The sequence below is a fragment of the Centrocercus urophasianus genome, unplaced genomic scaffold (genome assembly GCF_019232065.1).
Source record: "Centrocercus urophasianus isolate 14NV4802_14NV808 unplaced genomic scaffold, USGS_Curo_1.0 seq_15, whole genome shotgun sequence".
In the NCBI taxonomy this organism is placed as follows: Eukaryota; Metazoa; Chordata; class Aves; order Galliformes; family Phasianidae; genus Centrocercus; species Centrocercus urophasianus.
Genome location: NW_024884697.1, coordinates 19,411,497 through 19,438,602, shown reverse-complemented (window position 1 = coordinate 19,438,602; position 27,106 = coordinate 19,411,497). Strand labels below are relative to the sequence as shown.

At 36.4% G+C, this 27,106-nt stretch overlaps 1 protein-coding gene across 2 annotated transcripts in view; it reads right to left on the bottom strand.

Annotated features, from left to right (window-relative positions):
* GRM8 (glutamate metabotropic receptor 8) overlaps positions 1-27,106 on the bottom strand; it is a 319,381-nt gene that overhangs the window by 156,245 nt on the left and 136,030 nt on the right. For both annotated transcript variants that reach the window (XM_042815837.1, XM_042815838.1), the window contains exons 3-5: positions 15,501-15,636; positions 13,864-14,018; positions 12,125-12,262 (exon numbers count right to left, since the gene is read on the bottom strand). In XM_042815837.1, coding sequence (XP_042671771.1) covers positions 12,125-12,262; positions 13,864-14,018; positions 15,501-15,636 — 429 coding nt within the window. The remainder of the gene's footprint in view (positions 1-12,124; positions 12,263-13,863; positions 14,019-15,500; positions 15,637-27,106) is intronic.

The window sequence follows — 27,106 nt, the reverse complement described above, 5'->3', positions numbered from 1 at the left end:
GAGTCTATCCCTTTCTTTCCCTATTTCTTTTCAACATATAAAGCTGAAAATATGACCATTGAAATAATGCTCTCTCCAGAGAAATATCATTAAAAAGCATAATTGAAGCTCTTGGAATTACTATTTTTTTATAGAACTAGCCATGGAATAATTTTACATAGGTAGAAAATATAGTGAAGACATGCTGTATGTTGCTATAATCATTCTTTCAGCTGTGAAACGCTCCCGATTTCAGTGTGGTCCCGCACAGATGCACAAGTAGGACTCGTATGGCTTACCTGCATGATGGAGCTATATTTCTAAATACTGCACAGCAAATTGATTGAAGGAACAATTACACATTAAATGCCTGATCAGAGTGTAATTAAACTCTTCACCCTCAGATGGGAAGTAATTTAAACTAACATTCAAAATTCCATTTAAGAAAGTACTTTGAAAAACATATACCTTGTGAAAAACTTGCTAATAAAGGACTTAATGTACTAAACTACAACAAATGTGAACCACAGAATCATAAAATCTTTGAGGTTGGAAAAGGCCTCTAGGACCATCTAGTCCAGCTGTCCACCTACCACCAATATTTGCTCATTAAACCATGCTCCATAGTGCCACATCCACACATTTCTTGAACACCTTCAGGGATGGCGACTCCACCATCTCCCTGGCCAGCCCACTTGAGTGACTGACTACTCTTTCATACAGGTTTTTCCTAGTATGCAACCTGAACCTCCCCTTGAGCAACTTGAAGCCATTCCCTCTTGTTCTATTACTCTGTCCCCACCTCACCACAACCTCCGTGCAGTTGCAATGAGAGATAAAATCTCCCCTGAGCCTTCTCTTCTCCGGACTGAACAATGCCCATTCCCTCAGCTGCTCTTCCTAATACTTGTGCTCCAGTTCCCTCACCAGCTTCATTGCACTTCTCTGGACACACTCCAGAACCAAAATGTCTTTTTTGTAGTTAGGGGCACAAAACTGAACGTAGTACTCAAGCTGCAGCCTCACCAGAGCTCAGTATAGGGGACAATACAAGCTGAGATGCCAGATCTTCTTGGCCACCTGGGCAAACTGGTAGCTCACATTCAGCTGAGCACTGATCAACACTCCCCTCAGTCTTATAAAAGAATTACTAACAATGTGAACACCATGAACCAAATGTCTGGTAATGACAAATGACATCAGATTAGTGCAGAATTAACACTGCATAAAAAGAAGAACAGACTGGGCAATAAGGTAAAATTTAAGATTATCAGTAAGTGTCACAGGAAGAGGAGGATGTCAGCTACTCAGCCACAAAGCTAGCAAGGTATATGAAATGCTTAAGAAAGTTAGGGAGACCTAAGAAGCAGAAAACACGATCACCTGAAATTTCAGATACGTAAATACCACAACAGGGCATCAGTCAGAGATACAGTAAATGACCAGTACAAACAATAAAGCAAAGAACTCCAAGACCAAAAATGGCATTTGGTTTTATCCGGCAGAGAGCATCAGATCCAAATCCAGATAGGTCTGTGAATGAGCTTCTTTATAATTGCAAAGAAAATATGGTCAGAGACTATATCTTTCTAAGAAAATAAAGAATGCAAGAAATCCAAATTATTGTTTGTTAGCTTCCTTGTTTTTTAAAGGGACATTACAAAAAGTCAAGGAGACTGGTCAAAGCACTAAATTCTGAAAGCACTTTGTTTATGTCACATGTAGAACTGAAAGTGACCATATATAGTCCTAATTGTAAAGATTGTAAAAGCAAAAGCCAACACGATATACTATCACAGTGAAGGTGACTGCAATATTATTTTTTTTAAATTTCAGAAGAGCGATTCATGCTCAGTTGAGAGAAACAAAAAGGATAAACCGTGGAAAATAGAACCACTTAACAGCAGACCAAAAGGGATTTCAAGCAGTAATACGCACTCCCACGTACAATTTTCCTTTCATCAATACTAGAGAGTTTTAGAGTACAGTATTGCTGAGGCCAAATTCTTGGTTGGTTACACTTTTTACAGGATGTTCAAACTTCTTGTCTCTATTTCAAGGCTCTGTATAACCTGCCTATAAAGATCTGCTCATTTTTGTCCTTCTTTTAAGATCTAAAACTTGTCTTCTGAAGTGAAAAGCAATGTAGCTTCCTTTCTGATCATTCCTTTAAAGCTTTTCTTATCCTACACAGTCTTTGATTACTGACCTCTCTGTGATTTCTACACAAAATCAAGTTATTACTCTCATTCGGAGGCCATCTCCTCTCAAATTTCATACCTCTTCATGTCAATAAAGCAACACTCCTGTAATGTTTTGAAGATTTGGCTATTAAACATGCTTTATATTTTATTTCTGTGCAACTAATTTGCAAAATATTTGCCCTAATATCACAAACTTTGTTTCCTTTAGTATCATCATAGATTAAGTAAAAGAAAAATTCATAGAAGTGTTTGAGAAAATATTTCAGATATAATGGAAAGTAACATTAATTCTCATCTGAAATTCAATCCAAATCTTTTGCAGACATGAAAGTCTCATACTATAGTTTGCAAGGATAGAGCTTAGTCAGAGGCTGCGTAAAGGAACAATGTTTAACACAGAGCTCCAGGAAAATTTTACCATATCCTGATATCCTGGCCACAAAGAGCTCTGCTGCAGAAGTGCTGAAGATAGGGCATAATATGTAGATTTACTTGTCTTTTCTCCAGCAGGTTGTCAGGTGTCAATCTTTACATTCTGCATTATTCTACTGCACACAGAAATTGCAATTGTAAAAGACCTTCACATACCCACTTCCAATTCTGGTACCTGACATGAAGATTTTGTACCATCTAAAAAAGTACATTAATTCTTCTTTTAATTCTTCTTTCTCTGACTCCAGTTCTGCAGAAATGTTAGAATGATAACCAGTCTAATAAAAAAATCAAAGCAATAAGACGAGTTCCAGGAATGAAACCATGAATGCATGTGCTTTTTCTGTCAGTAAATAATGATCAATTTATACAGCAAACTTAGCCTTCTTTTCGCTTTCCAAACTGCGTGAAAAACATTAGTAATCTTAAGTAAGCTATTTATTTGGAGCTATTAATTACAGACTCCATGGGTAATTTGTGATCTATACACTGTCCTTTGCCTAGTGCTTGGCTAGAACTTAAGGAGCATTACATATTTCTAAAAAGAAGTGCAGGACAAATAACGGCTTTTTTGTTTCATAGTCAGGTAAATACCACTAATTAGTCAGTTTTGCAAATTGTTTTTATCTGATGAAGTCATTCAGCAGCACTAACATTTTTGTCACCAAAGTTACAAAAAAAAAAAAAAAAAAAAAAAAAAAAAAAACCTTATTAAAATTATTAAAACTTATATAAAACTTACTTATTCCAGTAATCCACACAAATAGACTATTTGCTGTGTTTTCAGGTTTTATTTTCAGGAAGAAGGGTCAGTGAATTGTAGAGTTTATTCTATCTCTGTCCAGGATAACAGTGTTCCTAAAACTACTCTGAGGGCTGTTCCAAAAGTAATGCCTCCCATTTTATTATGCTATCCCACAATGTCAGAGGCAGATGTTGGTGATACGGAAGTAGAGGCTGAACCTTCCCACCAATATCCTGTTATATTTTGTTACTGTGACTGACAGCAGCCAGGGGGCAGTTTGAAAAATTGGCAGGGAACTGTGGGCGAAGCAAAGGTATGGCATTGAATTTCTCCCTGCCGAAAAAAAAATTGCAGCCATTGACATTGATATTCTCTGAACATTTATGGAGAACAAACAGTGATGCAGTGGGTGGTGCATTTCAGAAGTGGTGACATTAACAGTGGGTCACCTCCACTGGTGCAGATTCTCCAAAGCCAAGCATGCAGGTTCTTGTTCATTGCTGATGAAAGCATAAAGCTAAACTGGCTATGTTGAAAAATAGCATTTTGTAGCTGAGACTTTGCTCTATCAAATAGGTTATTGTGTTCTTTGTATCTATTGTAGTTTCTATGGAAATAAATAGGAGTAATATTTGGAGCAACCTACATACTATTAGAGTCTTAGGCTCAATTTCAAAATATGTAAGGAATAAAAATAATTCATTTCTTTTTTATTGTAGTTTAAAAAGTCATGGTAAAAGACTATTTAAAATGTTACCTTGAGGTGCTTCTGGGTCTGGAAATGATTTGTCCATTTCAAGAAGAGAGAATAATTGTTGATCTAGGGTCATTGATGAACAGCCCGTTCAAGGATATTGCTCTGGACAAAGTTTACCATCAGTCAGAACTAAACAGTGAGAGTGAAAAAGCACCCTTATTTTATAAGCCAAACAATGTTTATGTGGCACTTGTATTCCACCAGACTCTTCCAAACAGGTTTATAATGCGCAAACGCCAGCTCATTTTTCTTCTTTGCTTGAAAGAATAGAACAGGAAACCAAAGTGCAGTAAAATAAAATAAAATAAAATAAAATAAAATAAAATAAAATAAAATAAAATAAAATATTGCAGTCTGGCCCAAAGACTTCATGCTTGAGTACAAGGTATAGAATAAAAAACATAAGCAGCATTATACTGTATTCTATAGCATTAGCTGACATGACTCCAAATATTTTGAAGGCATCTAGCTGATTACAAGCAATCCGGGGTTTTGGAATGTCTGTAGTGGACTGACCTTCTATTTCACAATCATGAAATTTATCTAAGATAGTAACAAACCAACCAAGACCACTATTTGCCAGCAAAACGTAAAGCCAGAAGATATGTAGAACCCCATGTTTCACCTATTGTTTAATTATTTAGCTAATGAATAATTCAAAGTAATTTATTTTTCGGGGGGTACGTAGCATGATGCATCACAACATTAGCAGTTTTGACCATGTACATTTTGTCTGAAATTGGTAAGGAGTGTCTCAAATCTGTCCACTGTGGACAGTTTTACATTTGAAAGCATTTCTTTGGAATTGTTTGCTTTCCAAAGGGAGAGCTCAGGAGTATTTATTGGCTGAACACTTGGCCAGGGTGCAAATGATACAGGAGACTGAAGATGATACCACTGTATCCTGTGAAGGCAAAACACAAGCTGACATCTCCTTGCTTCCTCTTATCTGCTGACTTAATTTTGGAAAGCCTGGAAGATGGGAACAAAGGAACAAAGGAACAAAGGAGTTCCTGCTGAGATCCCTAAGCCAGAAGCTGTCACTCCAAAAGAGGTGGTTCAGCCACTTCAGACTATAAGAATTTGTTCTGTAGTCATTGTCAACTGAACAATACAACCTCAACCCACCAATCACCCCAGAAGATCAGCACCCTGACACGTGACATCGCTGGATCTAGGAGCGGTGAAACACTTTGCTTTGCTGTGTTTGTATATCTGCCTGTCTCTCTTTTCCCTGTTTTTTTCGTCCAAGATTTTAAAGACTTAGTTTGTCTATCTCCTGGGATTATTTTATCATGGAATAAAAGGATCTAGTCTAGAAAGTTTCAATATTCAGTCTTTAAATAAATCTTGAGCGGCTAGCAGAGTGAGGGAGGTGATTGTTCCCCTCTACTCTGCCCCTGTGAGGCCCAATTTATGTCCAGGCCTGGACACTCTGGCACAAGAACTTTTGAAACAGGTCCAAAGAAGGGCCATGAAGATTATCAGAGTACCGGAGAACCTCTCTGATGAAAAAAATTGAGGTAGTTGACTTGTTTAGCCTGCAGAAGAGAAGGTTCTGGAGAGACCTCATTGTGACTTTCCAGTACTTGAAGGGAGTTTATAACAGGAGGTAGACCAACATTTTACACAGCCTGATAGTGATAGGACAAGTAAGAATGGTTTTAAACTAAAAGAGGGGAAATTTAGGCAAGATGTTAGGAAGAAATTCTTTACTCAAGAGGGCAGTGAGCCAATGGCACTGCCCAGAGAACCTGTGGATGCCCCAGTCCATTAAGGTATTCAAGGTCAGGTTAGATGGGGCACTGGGCACTCTGACCTAGTGGCTGGTAACCCTGCTGATGGCTGGGGGTTGGAACTAGATGATCTTTTTAGGACTCTTTCAACCTAAGCCATTCTGTGATTCCATAAACCTGATAAACCTTATACAATAACTCCTTTTAAATATTTTACGTAATTCCACAGAATACAACATCCTGAAAATCTGTTACATTATCAGTGGGCAAAGAGTCACACATATTCAGAGAAGGTGGTCATCCATGCAACCATGTAATGAGACCCGTTTCACTTGACTTGAGCAACATGAGTCACCTTGTCCAAATGGGTCATCTAAGTCTGTCTTCATCAGAGCCAATGAAGAGAGATATGTATCTTCACATGTAAGTCATACCAGCCTGAACAGCTTACTGAGATAGAGGTTGCCAGTCAGAAATTGAACAACTGGTTAAATCTTTCCTTGTGAGCTCATGAGCTCCACCCAAGGGAGCCCTGAACAAATACTAGTTGAGAGCTAGAATCTGCATCAATATCTTTATGTCCAGCCATGCAGTTAACCAGTATAAGTTCAACATAACAAATATACCTCTCCTCCCCTGGGCACTGATTGTAACACAAAATGAGAACACTTGGACTTCCACCTGACCTTTCCTAAGAACATATCATACCAAAATACTTATCTCAAATATTGGAAACAAGACTCTGGAAATATTGAACTATAACCGGTACATTTAATGGATATGCTTTTCCATTAAAAACCAAATTCTGACCTCCTTTTCTAGGTTGATTTATTCCAGAGCCCATTACATATGCCCCATTGATTTTGCTAGGTTTATTTGTGCAATAAAATTCTACTCAGTACATTGAAAAACATCTGCTTCTGTTTACAGATGACCAATTTGAACTCCTTTTCTCAAAAGCTGACCAATTATTTATAAATGAAATTGATTATACAGGTGGATAAGTTATCATCAATATATTGAAAATATTCATGATTTAAAAGCAGTTCATGCTAAGTATTTTCATTGTTGCTTCATGAAATTATGAAACAAGTATTTTACCTATACTAATAATATGACAAATCTATTGTAGAACTGTAACATAGGTAGATTTATTTAGGATATTGGTGGTATCTAACATCTGGATAAGTTGAAACTTTCAAGATATCAAACATAATTAATCATTAGAAATATCACAATAGAAGGATCACATAATTCTCTTTATTTTACTACTTTATTTTCCCTTGTTTCTTAATTTGTTGCAAAACTTGCAAATTAAGTATTAACAAATAAAGAAGTTGTTTGGTGACTCTTTACATATATTCTATAATAGAAGTCAGTCTGTATTCCTGCATATATGTAGATGACATTTTTCTGCAGTCATTAAACAGGACAAACAAGCTACCTTTTTGGGGATCTACTGAGAAAGTATGTAAACTTTAAATATGTATATTGAATTACTGCATATTCCTGGAATATAAAAAGGTAGACTACAAATATTGCACTACATACTAAATAGGCTTTTTTTCCCTCCAGAATAGCTAATCAGTGAAATAATATGATGGCAATTTGTAGTTAATAGTCTTCTGCAAGTAAGGACAAAGTCCAGTCTTTTTTTTTTTTTCTTTTTCATTGAGCACAGAGAAGACTGTATATCTTTCTGACTTACTTGGAGGAATCAATATCATGAGGAGGTGTTTTTCCTTGTCATGCAGACTCTCTGGAAACATTAGAAGGGGATTTTCTTCCCCATGTCTTCAACTCTACCTGCTCAATTCCTTGAGTGCAGCTACACTCATGTTTAATTTGGCTAAGAAACACATTTCTGGAACAAATTTCCTGACTGTCTCCACTTTTCCATGGCAGAACAGTTTCACTGCATCCAATCTCAGTTCCTCCCAGAAGAAAAAAATAAGAACAAGCAGTGGAAATACAGGTATAGCCCTACAGATCAACGAACTACAGCCAATCTGAAGTAAAATTGTCTGAAAGAACACAATGAGGATCTCTGAAACTCACAACAAACTGCTTTGCCTTTCATCAGTTGGTAACACAGACATGGTCATAGGGTACCTGGGTGGAAAAGGTACCTTGAAGAAGTCACTCTCTCCCTGTCTAACTCCCCAAGCAACAGATCAGAAGGAAATGTATCATGTCCTCTGACCACTAACCTGTGGTCAGTGAAGATTCTTTTCAATCACTTTAACATGCCTACTGCCAATTTTGCTAATGAAGTTTCACCTCCAAATTCTTCCATTGACAGAACAATACTTATATGTTTGGACAGCAAGCAACAAGTCTGAAAGATGAGTAACCTCCTATAGACATTAGTAACAAGCAGCTCAGTCTGTCTGGCCAAATCCAAGGACACTGACAATTATGCAGCTAACATTCTTTTTAAGATCCGAACTATTTCTTATTGTTTTATTTGAATGAATATCTGGTCAGGTAGCAAATATATCTACTACCTATCTATCTATCTATCTATAAATGCTTTGCATACATACAAATGCCTGAATAATGACAAAGATGCGTATACAAAACTAAACCAATTCTTCATTCCCCTCAAAAGACAGGATTATGAGTTCCTTATCATGGAAAACAGAAGATATCCTTCCTACCTGAAAAGAGGTATACAGGAGTCAGGTTTGTACAGAGCCCATCTTCCCAGCACAGCAAGGACTTGTTTGTGGCAGAGGACAAGAGCAAACCGATGAAGAACGGAACGCAACATTTAACATTTTAATTATTGACTTTCTTTTACTATAAGCTTTTCAAGGAGGATGAGCAGGTACTGGGAATAACAGAGTAAATTCTTGTTGCCTCCCAGGAACAAGGATTTCATATGGATGACATTCTTACATGTGTTAGATCTAAGCTATATCATTAGTAACATCATTTGCTGGTTTTCTGAGGCTATACTTTAGAAGGTGCAGTTCTAAAATTCAGATAAAATTGTACTTGAAGCAACAATTAATTCACTAGGTTATGTCTGTTTAGCAGAGGTCTGAGCTGGAATTAGAATTTCTGGGCCCATAAGTCACTAATGAACACACACATGTGTGCACGTACATTTGCACACTGCAAGTGTTTCAACTTGCCAGCAATTTTATCAAATTTCGTATGGCAATGTAGACTAAACTACTGTGGAGTGGAATATGACTCATAACTTTATAAAACATTCTAAATCCAAAATTGATACCTTTCCCAACAGAATACAAGACTTGAATTCCTATTTATGAATAAAACTATAGAGAAACAAAGATGTCTAGGGAGTACATCAACAATTTCCTTTTCATAATAGAATAAGCAGCTTTTTAAAATGACATGGTTTGTAGCTGAATCTTACATCTGACAGCTAGATTGAGAAGTGACAATCCACTGGATATATTATAAAGAGATTTGAAAGAACTATCTGATGAAATAACAAAATAACAAAATGGACAACAGCAAGAGAAATGACGGAATTAAATCAATGAATGTTCAGCATATGTTAGGTCGCCTGATGTGATGGCCTTCTGACTTACTGAGTAATATTTTTGCACATTAGCTAAATGCAACTTGAATCTTCTGGAATTCCTCTGTATTTTCAGGAGTAAGGGCGGGAACTGGTCCCCTACAGGAGGACCAAATGTGTTTAATTTGATCGAATTTTCATAATTTTGAGTTAAAGTCAAAAGGAAAGTAATAAACAATTAACGTAAGTACAACAGTCCTCAAAGTCTCACCTATCCAAATGATGTGATGGGTCACAAAGATTCAACAACCATCTTAGCTCTTGCTTATTACTGAAGAAGCACAATCTTGCTAATGTAATCTTTACTTCGTACTATTGTACTTAGACAAAATAGCAATAGACATTTTATAAACGTGAATAAAAAGTCAAAAATTCTTCTGCAAAGGATTTGTATGTTACATTCATAAGCAGCATTTCACATAAGACTCAAAAAAATGGCAAATGGAAGAGGAAGACAAAGTAATAATTGGTCTTTCTACCTTTCATGCCTATATGTACTGGTCACCACACACAAGCTGCACAAAGTAGAGGAGCACGCAACTCCTTCTGTGTGTGGAAGAGTCCCTCTTAAAACGTTAGCACCTTTTGAGAATTGTGGTACAACTGAAAAATATTGACTAGTAAATTGCATAACATCTATATTGTACCTGTGCTGATTTTTTAAACTTTTCAAAGATCTCACTGAAGAAAAAACCTTACTTTATGAGAGATTTTTTGAGAATGAAACTGCTACCCAAGCTAAATAGAGAGCAATACACTTCGCCTTCAGAAGATGCACAGCCTGCTACTGAAATTTTAAATTTGTTTTATACGTTCCTCAGAATAGGGTTTTATATATATATAAACATATATACACAAGTAAATCTCCTTCTATTGATATTGTCGGTGTACAATTATACTTTCAAATAGGTTAGTTAAGAGAAAACAAGTAATGCATCTGTAAAGTTTCCAGATAAAGATCTCTTACACTGTGCTGACATTTTTTTTCAGAGAAATTAATAATTCAGTTTGATAGAGCATATTGAAATCAGACTGATTTACACAGGCTTCCACATGCTTTTGGAAACTTCTTCCATCTTTATTTTTAGCAGTGCAGACAGTTATTATAGGCAGTTAAAGGCTGATTAGGCTGGCAGAGCAGTTAAAATGCTAACCATACAAAACAGAAGGAGAGACTACTGTAACTGTAAAAGGATGTGCATGAAGGGGTTTTTTAATTAACATTTTTGTTGATGTTTCATTAAAGGACCACACTTTACTGTTCAAAAACTGAAAACAGTGTGATAAATACATGCCTTGAAGAAATGCTATGGGGAAACAAATCTCAGTAAAATTATATTTCATTATGTCAGATTGGAATTTGAGACTCACATTGCACATGTTAAAATGGTAGAGTAAGCAACTTTATTTAATGTCAGCTTTCCATGTGTTTATGTATACAAAAATGAAGAACTGTCTATATACATATACACTCTGTAAAGGGGACTTCTTCAGAATTTTCAGTTAGAGTGGAATCAAATATGAATGTTCTTTGAGGTTAATGGAAGTAAATTTCATATAATTAATTACTCCCTTAAATCTTAATTATGATTGTTGCTATCTATTTTAATTACTGAGGCTTGGTTCTCTGAAGGAATGACATGAATATTGTCAGATCCAAAGTTCAGTGCAGTTTTTTTAGAAGAGTACTCTGTGATACCTTTGTTTCATTTTCAAATCTTTGTATGCTGGAACAGCAAGCAAACAAAAATGTTCACATTCCATATGAAAAATAATGTTTGATGAAAGAAAACACTGCATCAAAAATCAAGGTACATAGATAACTTACAGTTCAGAAAACTAGTATTGCTGGTACTACTAGTTAGAGACAGAGGTCCGTGCCAGTACTGGTAGTAACAGCAGTAATTAAGCAAGTGACACCAGAAATATACACACATATGGAAATAAACAGCCTGCTGTAGTCACAGAAGACTAAAGGTAACAAATATATAGAAAGCTCTGCAAGGGACAACAAAAAGCCAGCCTCCAGGTGAGACAAAACTCAAAGTTACTGATATGACTGCCCTATTATCTTTCATGACTAATGTGTCTTACCATGATGCCTGAACAAGCAAGTTTGAGAAACTTGCTTGGAACAGTTCCAGTTACATACAAATTTTGTTTGAACTTCATAGGGACATTCAGCTTTATAAAACAATACAGAATCCTGTTCTTTTCACATAAGGACAAGTATTAAGGACATACTGATTTGATTTTTACTCCATCCTCATTCACAGATTGTAAACTAAATAAGGAGTTCATGACCTGACCTACCATCAAGACCTCAGTAGTTCAAAAGTAATTTAATTTGTGCTCTGTGTTTTCTAGGGATAATAATATGAAAATTGCTGTGATGTACCTGTTCTCTACAAAATGCATACAGACAACTGTACATGGGGTGAGAGAAAAGGTCACTGAAAACAGGAATGGAACTGAACCACAGTCATAGGTCTTTAAGAAAATCTGTACCTTCATTGGATTTGCACAAATTAACTACAGACTTTCTCAAATATTGCCCATGAAACTTTTCTTTGGGTTTGAGAAAAATGTCACACTTTTTATGACAGTGCAGGTTTGTATAGGAGAACTGAAGGGAGACACAATAAAGGCTAACAGGAAGCTGTCCCTTTCCAGCACTCCAATAAGTGACTTATAATGTTTTACTATCACAGTTACCTGTGCATTTCTTGATGTTGCTATTTCTTTTTCCATGGGATCCTAACTTGCATCCAAAGTTCTCCTCCCAGAATTCTGCAAACCATACGTTTCTTCGATTGTTGGCAAGTGTTCGGCTCCGAAAATATCTATCGAATCCTACATTTAAGAAAGAGAGAAAAAGGCATTAAAATATCGAACAGCGTAAAGATAGTCATTTAAAGATTATAATGCATTTTGTATGAATTTCATAACAAGAAAAAACTGTAGGTACTATTTGCAATAATATTTTATGTGCATATCTAAGAAATAAATACTAGCATATTTATTACTATTCCATATTTGCCGTAGAAAAATATATTTTTAAATACCCACAGCAGTTACAGCATCTCTAAATCTACAGCAGAATTCTATAATAAAAAATAATGCCATGCAGATGGCTAAGGGAACTTAATTTTTAACACAACAGATGACCAAATAAAGAATTAGCTACCTACAAGAAATTAGACAAAGTGACTCAAGTGCCAAGGTTCAAATAAATTTCTTTTCATGGCCACCTAAATTCACTGAGTACCTTTCTGTTGAACCTGAAGTCTTCCAAGTCACATAAATTGCCCACCAAGCTGGGAAACTAAAGATTCCCCCTTAATCTGATTAGATTCTGCACCAGTATTACTCCATCAATCCAGGAGATTTAATAAAATCATGACCAACATACCAATAGGATTAAGCTCTTCATAAATACTTCCATCAACGTAAGTTCTCCAAACAGTATCTATAGTGCCATTTTTCTAATCATTTCCCAGCTTACAGCACTTATGTCCAGGACTTAATATGGCTGTTACCGCAGCAGGCGGTACAAAGAAACAATCTCCACTTGCCAGAAAAGTGTCTCATACTCCAGATGATAAACTTTGTTAACACAGTGACTTCTTAAAGAAAAATGTATAAGAAGTTTAGGAGAGGAAAGCAGATCCTAGATGCATCTCCTCCCATGAGAATGAGCCAATTCATTAACATCCATCTGTTGCTCTTCTTTTTTTGCACTAAGAATCACCAGACTATTGTTAAGAAATTCTTCTCCACATGTGCTGTAGTTATTAGACCATTATAAAACTGCTTAATTGCAGATTCAACATCTCCTTGGCTTTGAGCTATATTCAAAGCAAACAAAAGCCATTCAAACAAACTTCCTCAGTTCCCTAACTAAATAATCACTTATCTTTTTGAACAAAAAAATCTCTCCGGGCTCTATCCTTGAGGGAATGAAAACTTCACCTAGTTGAAGTTTTGCACATGTCCAGAGAACAGAAAGATTTCAGACAGCCTCAGTTTTCTTTTGGTAGTCTGCTCAGTGCTTGGAGACATTTAACTTTATACCTGCCCTGATAAGAGATTTAGGTACCTAAGATTATGGTCTACCTTGAGGGCAAGGAAGTGGAAAGTTAAAAGCTGAATGCTGCAGAACTTAAATTCTTAACTTGACTAAGCTCCTAATAAATAGAAAAATCAAGATCTAGAAATCTTTATGTTACCAAATCCCAAGTGGACAGATGTACACTGAATTCAAGGACTTAATCCCATGTGAAGTCAACAGAGGCACTAAATGAATATTGGTAGAGTCAACTCCAAATATTTATTTGCATAGCTTTCCTTGAGCTCCAGGAAGACACATACATTTTTTTTTATTTATATTTTTAAGAGAGCTAGGATGTTTGAACATTATTGGAGAACTGGGTTTTGTCCCATTGCATTCCTACCATCTATAGAGGTTCTTTTAGGTAGGATGGTTACTGCTCCTTCTGCAATTTCTTCCTGATGCTGAACTGGTGAAATTTTTGACCCCCAACTATCTGAGCCAATCCATAGGAAATGTCCAGACTGATTAGCTTTTTTGGCTGCTTCCAGTATTCGCCTGTAAATAAATAAACAAATGCCTAATTAAATAAACTGCATGTACAAAGAATTTTAGAATCCCATAAGTAAGCTCATATAAACCAAACAGGCTCTGATTTGGGCAGGTCTCAAATATGCTTAACAACTAGTGTACTGAACTTAACCTACAGTGCTATACTTTTTAATTTTTTTTCATTTTTAGACATAGTTTTCTAGCATTCTTACTGGTTTCTTCCTTTTCAGTTACCAATCTATTAAAGCTGTACTTTTAGTTAGGAACTGGAAATAGATTCACTGGGTAAAAAAATGACTAGAAGGCATTCCCAATGGGTTGCTGTCAATGGAGTTGAATCTGACTGGAGGTCAGTAATAAGTGGTGCTCCCAAGGGCTCCACCTGTATTGTACTGCGGCCAGTTCTGTTTAATATTTTCATCAATTAATCTGATGAGGGAATCAAGTGTACCCTAACTAGGTTTGCAGACATCACCAAGTTAGCTGATCTGCTTAAGAGTAGGAAGGCTCTATGGAGGGATCTGGACAGGCTGGATCAATGGGGTGTATCCAATAGCATGGCATTCAACAAGGCTAAGCGTCAGTTGCTGCAGTCCGAACAACTCCATGCAGCACCATGGGCTTAGGGAACAGTGGCTCAAAAGTTGCCCGTTAGAAAAGGACCTCTAGGTACAGGTCAACAGCCAGCAGAACATAAGCCAACCGTGTGCTCAGATGGCCAACAGCATTCTGGTCTGAAACAGAAATAGTCTGGCCAGAAGGATTACAGAAGTGACAGGCTTTTATGTGCCACTGGCAAGACAACTTAAATACGGTGTTCAGTTTAGGGCCCCTTACTGCAAGATTATTGATTTGCTCAAACACATTCAGAGAAAAGCAATGAAGCTCTTGATAAACCAAGACTTATGAGGAGTTGCTAAGAGAACTAGGGCTGTTTAGTCTGGAGAAAAGGAGACTGAGGAAAGACCTCATCACTCTCCAGTACTATTTAAAAGGAGGTTGCAACAAGGAGAGTGTTAGTCTCTTTTCTTAGGTGAGAAGAGATACAATATGAGAAAAAAGCTCCAAACTGCACCAGGGAGGCTTAGAATGAGGAAGAATTCATGCACAGAAATGGTGGCTAGGCATTATAACAGGCTGCCCAGGGAAGTGGAGGAATTGCCTTCCTTGGAGGTACATAACAGTACGGACATGGTGATAAGGTACATGGTTTACAGATGGAATTTGGCAGTGTTAAGCTGATGGTTGGATTTGATGATCTTACGGGTATTTTCCAACCTAGATTATTCTAAGATTCCAGTTCTCCATGATACAAAGGAACAGAGCAATGTCTGACTGTAACTGAACTACTTATACACCAAATTTCCAACCATTTTTTCACTGGTTTAAATTTAAATCCCCCCCCTTTCTGCTCTATTCTTCTCCAGTCAATTGTGCAAATTTGTGAAGAGAAAACATATTCAACAAACAAAATTAAGAAACAGTCACCTAATATCATCTTCATTCGCAAACATGATCACCGCTCGAGCATTTGGAGTTTCTAATAAGCGTTTGATGATCTTTTCAAATTCTCCTGGTCTTGGTTCCCGAGGAATTTTGAGTGACTGAGCAATGCAAACACCTCCTGAAAGAAATTAAAAGGACCAAAAAAAAAAAAAAAAAAGGGAGAGGGAGAGGACAGAGGAAAAGAGGAAAGAGGAGAGAGGACGGGAGGGAGAATTGTTGAGCAGGCAGGCAGGCAAAGCAAGCAAGTTGCTCATCTGATAAAAGGCAGCACAGCCAGCCAAAATTACCTTAATTATGCCTTTTGAAGAATACCTTTTACAAACGTGCACAGTTAATACTGAATTAAAGATTACAGCTCAGTTAGCTATTATTTTATTTTTTATATAGAAATTAAAACAACATCCTGAGCCAGATCCATGTACTGAGTCGTGGCTCAGCTGGACTGACACTCCACAGAACTACTCTGATTTGCCACAGCTGAGAAGCCAAACTTGCCACAAGATTGCATTTAAGCACAAACCTGCAGTTTAACAGTTATCATATGTTCAGAATGTGGTTCTTTTGAGTCAGGAACTATAAAACAGTTCTGCTTTTTCAGCTGAGAAAATAAGGCTAGCAATACTCTGGTTACATAAGCAAATACAGAATTTCAAGTGTTAATCTATGATTGAATAGATACAGATTTCTTCAAACTGCTAACATTCATAATTAAGTTAACTTAATTATTTAAGAGGTGTGAGCTATCACTGAAAACTCTAAATTGTTAATTAACAAATGAACTCAGAGATGATATTTATATCTCTTCATCATACTATGAAAAGCTTTAGTAAACTTTCTAAACCGATATTAAGGTAAGGCAATACACACTCAAAAGCTCTTTACTGCAACCTCTTTCTCAAGTAAGGGGGCTTCCAATCTGTCAGTGAAATATGAAAATGAAATGCAAGGGAAATATCTAACAAGCATCCTGCAAAATGAAAAACTGGAAAACAATGCAAACTGGAAAAAAACAAAGTCAGTCGGGCACAAGAAGCAAAACAGATCCTAAAAAATGATATAAAGCACCAATTTGTTACCTCATAAATTTTGAGAGTATGTTTTTTAACAATTTCTGTTCATGCAATGGCCCTTAGGGAAAAAAAAAGAAAAAGAAAAAACAGAACATTTTCTCCACATGAAATTCAAGTGTAAATATTGCAAAATGTGTATATGTAATGTACTGTATACTGCCATCTACAAGGTGTGTGAAATGTATATCAAGTGATGAAAAACTGCAGTATCTCAAAAAAAAGCTATTTTCAATCAAAATGTTGTAGAAGAAATACAATTCCATCATTGCAGCAGCAAGTTCAATCACAACAGTATCGTGCATCTCAGCTTCTCTCAATGAAGAATGTGTTAAATACTAATAGAAACAAAATAAAATGTACTTCAGCCTTGTTGCTGCGTTTGTAATAAATTGTATAAACTATCTCAGGCATAAGAAACATTTTGCATATGCTCATAACTATATACTGCATACACAACTGTTCCTCAAACAAATAAGAGAGTATCAGTTTTCAGGTAACGAAGAAATGCTAGATCCACAAAGGTACTTAAAACATTACAGTGCCTAACCTCTCAGCACCCTGCTGCCTTTGAAATCTACAGCCTGGGCTAGATGCCCAGACACACAGAGAGCAGAGCATCTAGAATAGGATTCATAGGAGGCAGAAGACTGTATAAGGAGTAATTAGAGCTAGCTCCAAAATAGCTAGCACAGGTACTGAGGACAGGTTCTAAATCTAGCATTTAGGTTACAGGTGAACAAAGATCTTCCCAAATTGAGTTGAAAGAAGGCTTGAGAACAGGTGACTTGTATGTGATAGCAATATATTTATCATTTGTTTCACAGGTGTCAAAGGACAGACAGTTCAGGCACCAAGCGCCAATGGAGGATTTATGGCTCTGAATCATAAAAACAAATCATGCCTACGTGTTTCACCCTGTCAGCTTTTCTCACTGATTTGGCAAGATGACTGCTTGTTCCTGTTGCTGGCTTCTATACACACCTTTCTAGCAGTGTGTATTCATGTACTATAACTTCCAGCAACTAAATGGTGGTTGCAGTCAAAAAGCCAAAGATCTGTTTCCAAATGTTTGGTATCCTTCAATCTCCAGAGATCTACCTACAGAACTACTTTGCTTCAAATTTCCCTTAGTTAAAATTATAACTTGCCTGATGTTTGTATGAAGAAATGAAAGCTAATTGTTTAGTTACTGAAAGGAAAAGCAGTATTCAAACCCGGTCAGTGAAAAGGATTATAAGTAAGTTTCAGATAGATTTTCACTAGAAGGCACTATTGTGACCAAGGAAATCAGACAGACAGACTCATTTCAGTTAGTTCTAGTAAGAATATGGACTGGTGATTGTAACCATTCTTGTATCTTTAATAATATATGACAGAGTAGATGAAATTGAGGGTTTTCCAAACAGTTTAAAAACATGAAGATAGCACTGATGAATGGTGGTTCTTCACCTCCTCCAAGGAAAATAAAATAGATTTAGCACACAATCGGTATCGTTGTCTGTTTTCAGATCTGCAAAACTAAGGCATTACTCAGTCATCCCAGAGCTTGATGTGAGGAATAAAGCAGTTAATATGAACACTATGATGATAACTATCTATCTGCCTTCTGTCTAACAGCTATTCGATGTGATATCCAGCACCTGGGGCCAGGGAACCATGAAAGGAAGGAAAGCAGAGCTGAGAGCTGGAAATTGGGCTCAGTGCATTCTCTGCCCATTCATAATCCATAGTTCTGTCCAGCCACTCAGCACCACAGTCAACAGCTCATAACTCTTGTGCTTTAAAAACCAAGACATAAGCATCCCCCATCTACAGTAATATGTTGAGTCATTTCCTCCACTGTGACAAAAAAAAATGCACTCTAAATTTTTCCCTGCTAGGCTAGACTTGCTTACAGGTATACACCTGTATAATACAGGTGGGAAATACGATATCACCAAAGAAAAACTGGTAGATTTTGAAGATACTGTCAGCATGATGGATCAACAGGCTTTTACCTTTCCTTTCCTACACTGATTTCAGTAAGGAAAAAAAGTCAAATGAAAGGTAAACGTAGTACTTACATCATTTTGATGGTTAAACTTGTGTTCATTTTAAAATGATAAATATTCATTTTACCTCTCAGGGGTTCTGTAGTCACAAGATGGCATGCTAATTGTAAACCATTAAATACTCAAGTGTGTGGAGGTGGGTGTCAGAAGAAGTGAACATGTGTTTGGAAAATAGTGAGCAGACTTGCTAGAAAACTACCACTAACAAATGAATTTTCTAAATTAAAAACTGAAAGATTAAGCTAAATGTAACAACAGGGGCCATATTATCTAATTCTCTGGGTAGTATCCAGCACTACACTATGGATCAACCAGAGGAGATACTAGGAATAGACACTGTCATTACACCAAAAAAAAAATGATGTCAGACTTTTCAGTTCAAGTGTGTTCCACGATGGGACCACAACCACACCATTCAGAACCAATTTACCCTCTAATTTATTTTATCTTCTCATTTATGTACTTAGCCCAATTATCATGGAAGGGGAAGTGATCAAGGTACATGCTTGCTTTGTCTTCATTTCTAGAATTAGAAGACACACCTCACCTGGCTCACAGTAACTCACTGTAAGCTTCATCACACATCAACTATTTCCTGAAAAAGCTGAAGATTAATAGCCAGAGCATATCCAGGACCCAGTCCCACCTCGGTCCTGGCAGGACATCCTCAGATGCCTACAAGTGTAGATTTAATTTTTTAAGATGAATTATATGTCACTGGTCACTAGGCCAAGAAAACAGAAAGGCGAGTCTATGGAAACCTTCCAAAAGACATTGCAGAAATATGCGAAGACATAAAAGTTCTGATTCCAACAAGCAGAACAGATGCCAGGGACTCAGAAAAAAGCCTCATCAGAAGAAATTATCCTGTGAGGCAAGCAGGGCACTGTCACAGGCAGAAACAGCCTCTGTCTGATAGCAGACTGTACATTTCTGACACTACCACATCATGCATGAGAACATGAGGAAAATCAATCGGATTTCTCCTCCTCTTCCAGTTCTTCCCTAGACCTGTCTGTAATGAAAATCTGTTCCAATTGCTAGGAATTGTGTTCAATCTGAAGGTAATTGGAAAAATTGCAAACATGATACTCCACACTCAAGTTCTGGTGACAAGAAACAGTGAATCCTTGAAGACTTTCCTTCTAAGCAGAGTTCATTATTTGATAATTTTGGACGGAAAAAAAACAACCTGAATATAACAGAAAAATAAGGTGACTACTTTGCTTCACACTTTCACTGATTATGATAATTAGGAACTTTTAGGAACCATTGTTTAAACAACAATCAGCATATTGTCATTCTTTTTGTATACCCAGATGCTCTTAAGAATAGTTTTCTAGATTAGGAATGAAGAGGGATTAGCACCTAAGAACATACAGTTACAAATTCAAGATCAAATTTCACAAGCGATATTTGTTCAAAATGTAAGCATTTTCTTTAATCTAAAATTACTGCAACTGAGAGGTATGAATGCAGCCATGCAATTCTTTCCAGAGCTACTTTCATTTAGCTACCCAAAAAAACAATATGGACACCAATGTGGTTTTATACAGACTTCAGGGTAGTTCAGCTTTATGTATTACAACCCAAGCTCTTTGTAGGTTCTACTGCTTGCACTGAAGTCCATGCTGAAACACTTTCACTGCTATTCATTCCCAAATTTAGTTAAATCTCATTCCACTATGCCTCTTTTGTTGCAGTCACCAATTATCTGCATTAAGAATATATCCTAAATGCTTAGGGCTTTTTCTTTCTCATAAACTCACCAGATACCCAACAAACAATCCACTCATCATGGTCAATTCCTCAGCCAACAGTGTAAATACTTTTTGGTGTAAGGTAACTGAGGGAAAAAGTAAAAAAATAAATAATCTAAATAACACTATACTTTGAATGCTCAAAAGAGACAACATCCAGCACACTAAAACATCATGGAAAATCTTGTGAGGTCTTCTGAGATCTTGTTTCATAAGTGACAAAAACAGTCAGTATTTTGATCCTAGAGTTTGCTCTTTCTTTCTTCAGTCAAGTAAAACCAAAAATTTTCAAAACCCCTTAGTATTTATGACAAAGATGCTTTTAATGCACCAGTGACTCAATGCTTTGTTCACCGACAAGTCAGCTACAGTCATGAGCCTTTCAACTCAAAACTTTATTCTCTTCTTATGGAAAAAAAAAAAAAAAAAAAAAAAAAAAAAAGTGTCTTTAAGGAAACCATGAAAGAACACAAAAGTTTTTGGACAAAAGCATTTCACTCATTTCTTTTATAACTGTATTTTACATTCACATATGAATTCATAAGCATACAGCCAAGCGTATTTCAAGAATGCATGCACTCACACAGGTAGTTACATCATGGGCAAAACAGATGTTCATTCTAAAATAGGAAAAGAACAAAGTAAAAAAAAAAAACCACTACAGCTCCATACTGGCTATTGGCTTCAGAGATCAGAGTCTATCCCTACAGTGGCATGAAGCGAGAAATGTCATTTTATACTTCCACTCTAAACTGCAATTTTTTTTTCTGAAGAAGCACTATGAATGTATCATTACAGCTTCTACTAATCTGGTGGAAATTAACTGTAAGGGTATTCTCACAACCACCAAATCTGCAGGACAAAAAAATAACAATAAAAAACCACTGAAACATTAAAAAACAAACAAACAAACAAAAAACCCACATATTTCACCCTTTGACTATTTCGTGATACTTCTGCGTTTGTGTAAATGAAAGTCAACTTTCATTTCAGCCCTGAAAGAAAGTAGCTAAGAAGAAAAATTCATCTGTAGTAAAGATGTTTGTGAATGGGCAAAAATTAAATATCTAGGGGGGGGAAAGGAGGAGGGAGGCTGCAAAGATTCTAAAAAAATGAGTTCTAAAGCTGTGAGAGGAATTTTCCTCTCAACAGTGAATCACTTTATATTTCATCAGGAAGAGGAGATGCCCAGTCAAAGTTTAAAACAATCTGTGGCCAAAAGAATCTAATTGGAAATGGTTCTCACTTACCGATCGGTTGCTGTGATGCTTTCAGAATTATATCCTTTTTTATCATCACAGTGGATATAAAGATCTCCCTCAGGGGAAATGTGGGCCTTCCTACTTGCAGATTTAGAATTTCTAGAGGCATAATATGAAAAAAAAAGAAATACACTACTGTTTTCCACTTTCTGGCTCAAAGCTAGTACTTCCTTAATGACAAAGCAGATCCCCTTTGTTTTGTTATCTAAGGACCAGGGAAACATTTTTTATGATAATTTCATAAATGCCTGAATTCTTAAATATTTTCAAGTTGTTTTTCTTTGTTTGTTTGTTTGGGGTTTGTTGGTTTGGTTTTAAGCTAATACAAATTCTGATTTACATCTAAGTAACACTGTGAACTCCAACACTGGCTTCTACCTGTTGGATATTTTCCTTTAAAAGCAAACTTGTCTGTGAATGTGGCTCTTATTCTTTCCTCTTTTTCTCTAAAATTCTTAGTACTGATGGGCCTGTAACAGCAAAGTAACTGTAAACAGTAAAGGTTTGGATTCAGTGTTTAGGGGAGTATAAATGTAAAGAGATGCTTCAAGAAGTTCTGGGGATGGGTCAGGTGTGAAAATAACAGTTCACCTCCAAGGACATTCCATGCATAGTCCCAAATGCATCCTAAAAGGTCTTTGTTAAAATTTGATGCTGTATAGATGTAGTGCCCACAGTGGTGTGTCTCCTTGTTATCACTCTCTGACATGGGACTCAGTTTCTGAGGTCCAGTGCACTGCACAGCGCTGGAGAGATCCTTCACTGAATGTTGCTGCCCAGAGCCACAATCCCAAATCTGCACACTTAGTGGATGCATCCAGCATCACAAAGATGACACAGAAGCTTCTGGCATTCCTTAGAGTATGTTTAGGCAGAAAAAGAAACTCCACCCCAAGAACAGCTGGATTTTATAAAAAACTTTTTTTTTTTTTTTTAAATAAATATAGCCTTTCTTCTCTGAAGATGGTTTTTCTCCCCGTGGGGATCTTCTGTTAGGTATTTTTTATATCACTCCCTTTCCCTTTTATTTTAAATACTAAGGCACTTTTCAGTTACATTCTTCTGGATTGTCTGATTTTAATGGTAGGTTAGTGTTCTATTTTTCCCTTGCATGCTTCTTCTTGATATTAGGTGTTCAAGGTTTGCCTTTACAATTAAATGCTGTATGCAGGCAGGAAAACCTGACTCTTAATCTCCCCTTCTAAGAAAAACAGCAGCAATGATAAATCTAAGTACATTATCCTATCATATCTGAATATCAGTTCATTTCCACTTGAGATGGAGTGCATTTAGCTAATAAAATTAACATTTCAAGGTATTGTCTGCCACATCCACAGTAATGACTTTAATTCTCATTACTGAACAAATGTTCCTTTTCACCAGTTTAACTCTTCTAATTTAAGTTTAAAACAGCTGGACTTGCTTACACTATTTTTCTTGAAAATCTACCTCTTTCATTTTTCCCAACAGAACAACTTGTACATTATGACTAAGTTATAAAATAAGTAACCTTCTTTTATATAAGCTAGGAAGGATGAGTTCACTCAATTTAGTATCTAGACTGCAGGTTAAATACAAAATTAATATATCTAGGCTATAGCTTTATAACGTAATTATATTTATTTCATTTTGAAGTATTTTGAGAGGGGAACACTTGGATAAGAACACCTTTTAGGATCTAAAAATTATAAGGAAATTTATCTACTAATTTCTTACCATTGGAGGTAGTAACACATCTAGGGATAAAAATAAGTCTGGTATATTGCTTCCAGTCTTCATATTTCCAAACACAAGTTGAAGACATAGCACTGTTAAGAAATAGCAATACTTTTATAAGAAAACAGTAAAGCAAAGGGCTACGAGGATGATCAGAGAATGAGTTGGAGCAATCCAGACTAGAGAAGAAAAAGTTCAAGGGAGACATTACAGTGGCTATCCAACACTTAAAGGGGGGCTGCAAGCTGCCCGGGGATTCTTTATCAGGTATTGTAGTGATAGAAGGTAATGGTTTTAAACTAAGCGGAAATTTAAATCTGGTATTAGGAAGAAATTTTTTACACAGAAGATAGTGAGGCACTAAAACTGACTGCCCAGAAAAGGTGTGGATCCCTGGAAGCGTTCAAGGTCACAGTGAATGAGGCTGTGCGCAGCTTACCCAGTGGAAAGTATCCCTGCACATAACAGGGGATTAGAATTTTAAGCTCCCTTCCAACTTCAACCATGATTCTACAATTTGGATCAGAAAACAATCAGAGGAGTGTGATGACTCTGTGTATTTCATACTAACTGGTAACAGATCTCTTGAGAGGAAGCTTAGCAGTTAGTGGATCTAATAATGCCTTTCCTTCTAGCTTGTTGGGATGAATGAATAGCTTAATTCATAAAGCACCTCTGTAGAAATGTCATCAAGTCCAAAGTTAATCCAGAAATGCACTCAGAAAGCGGAAATAAGTTTCAGAATTTAGAAAGAGAGAAAGGAAGAAGTAGGAAAGTGTTCAGAAGATCTATGTGTGCACTAAAAGAGAGCATGTAGATCAAACATGAGTTAGTGTGCTTTTAGACATGTAGTACCAATGTAGAAATGGTGGTAAAAACACAATGATTCCAATTCAATGGAATACTAACTTCTGTAAAGATATTTTTCTGTTCTTGGATGAAAGACCTATGTATATAGAAAATGCAAAACAGAAATATAGAATTGGATGCTTTTACTGTCTAATGATTCACATTGGGCTTTTGTTTGAGCACAGAGATATTGATCTTCTAGATTAACAATGGTTTGTAAGTTATGCACTAGACATACATGTATACCTTCCTGAATAAGGACCGAGTAAGAACAGAGGTAGAAACTGTGCGTTGAACCACTAAAAGATGGTTATATTCAGGCATCACTAGATAAAAGATTCTGGATCAGGTATGATAAATAATTTGATGCAAGTCTACTCTCTTATTTCTAAGAGGGAATGCACTCCTTGCTGGCTTGCATGAATTTTTAACAAGCAGTGAAAATCTTAAGCTTTTCTGAAACCCTTGCAAGTCTGCCTATTAACCTTCTCCTCTGCTTGTACTCAGCTCTCTATGGTAGTTACGTAGGGGACAATTGTAATGCACTTCTTTAATTGCCTGTTCTTCATGAAGCTTTCTCCTTGCCTTGGCTTGTTGGGAATTGACTAAAAGGTAGGATCAAAGTCTGCTTTTATGTAGCCTGTCAGTAGTTGTACTAGGACAGGGTATTATCTTGACTGTCCTTTTTTTCAGGTGGTAAAAATATAGCTTCACTTTTCCTAGACCTTCTGAAAGGAACAAAGGCTCTATCAAGCACCAAAGAAATAAACTTAAGGAGAAAGCCTTTACCCATGTAGGAAAGAACAGGAGGAAACCTACACTTTCCATTAAAGTCCTCAGTTAAAATCACATGTAAGAAATGGTGATTACTGGGAGGAAGAGCCTTTGTTCACCTAAGCCAAATTCTGAAGAGCTTGGCCAGAGTAAGTAGATCTCAGTCAACCTCAGTCAAGGCTCATCATTGACATGAGATGTATGAATGCAGCTGTGAATACAATTAAATGTGCTAACAGGAAATCGCAATAGAAAGAGAAATCTAGATTCCTTTTATAATGTAGCTGTCAAGTATCTGAAAAGTAACGTCTGTAAGTCAAGGAAGGACTAGAATACAGAAAACAGGTCGAACACTGGGAAGGTGGTTGGATCACAGATCAGCCCTTGCCATGGATGTTTTTTTTTTTCTACCAGCCAACTTTGCAAGTGTTTTCCAGGCTTTGTTACTGCATAGATTTTAATGTTTCAAAATTAAAAGAGTACAGACCCAGTTTCTTCCATACAAATAATAGCCTTGCTACAAGAAATCATAATTAACTGAAAAACGAAATGGAAGTGCTTGCTTTGTAATAAATTAGGAATTAAAGGTACTTAGTAACTGGCGAAAGATGTCTACAGCTCACTCCTTTCTAATAAAATGCATAATAGATTGACCATATTATATAGACAGTGAAGGAAAAAAAAATCCCCCCAAAAAAGCAATTACACAAAAAACCTACAATCAGTAAGTACAAAATTACTTTTACTGAACACTGCAGTATAGTGGTCATCATTATGCTATTAATACAAGCTGAAATAAAAGCCTATTCTAACATGAATCCAGTCTCTACATAGAATTTTGATCAACAGACCGTACCTACAAGAGCCTGATGGATTTTTCTATGTCCATGCTACTCATCTGATCCCATGGTTTCAGTAATTTGATAAGACTCTCCTATCATATATAAATTTTTTAAGCATCCTTCATTATGTTGTGTTGGGGTTTTTTTTTAACCTAAATCTCTCAAAAATTATACCAGAGAAAAAACTATTATTCATGGAGCACTTATATCTCACTCATTACAATAGAAAAATGTAGTCATAAACGTTTTCGAAATTAACTAATTTTGAAATGCACTGCCCATCAAATCTGCCAAACGATGCAACAGATGAAAAATGAAGGTACTTCAATTTACTCTGAGTTACAACCTGATAAAAACATATGACTCATAAGAAAGAAACTCCACCTTGTAGTAACAAAAAAATCCAGCCTATATTATTTGATGAAAGTGGTAAATGAGAATAAAAAATGAAGATAACATAGAAGACAAAGGAAAAATAATAAAACAAATAAGGATTGGAGAGCTGTGCTACATTCACTCACTGTTCATTGCACAAATAATAGCACTGATCCTAAAACAAAATCTTCTGCAAATATCTAGAGCTAAAATAATAACGCACCTTTGTTTGCAATGCCTTATGATTAATCACTGTCAAGTTTTGAAGTGGAAAAAATACACAGTAGAAATAGATCCTTTATTCCCCACATTTTCAGAGAACTTTCTTTCCCTGCCTATTGAAGAAGTTCCATCAGTGAAATACACATAGTTCTGTTAAGAGAAAGAGGAAAGGAACAAGCATGGCATGTAGCTCTTCTCAAATTGTAAATGATAATGATACTTTGGTAGTTTGCACTGAAATATTCCAGGGAGATGTATGTTTTCAAATCCCAGAAGAGCTCAATGAAAGCTACTAGAAATGTGAATTTTAAGATGTTAACTTTTTCAGATCTTGAATTCCAATAACAGCCAAAATACTGTAACTCTATGTTGGGTATTAGTTGCTTAGTTTTCTCACCATCAGTGCAACTGTCGTCAAGACCAAAGCATTTCATGAAGGAAATATAATGTGATAGTTAGTTAAAGAGACTCCTCCAGCTGCAATGCTACAAAGATATTTGGAGAAAAATCCTTTATGTGAAAAGGACATCAAGAGTGCTACACTCTGTGAAATGGAATTAACCACCGATCAGTTCTCTGAGGCTGTTGATTTTTTACTGGAAAATAATACCTTTCACTATCTGTGTGGCTGCTGCAGTTAGGTCGGTCCTCAAGAAGCAGAAGGGCA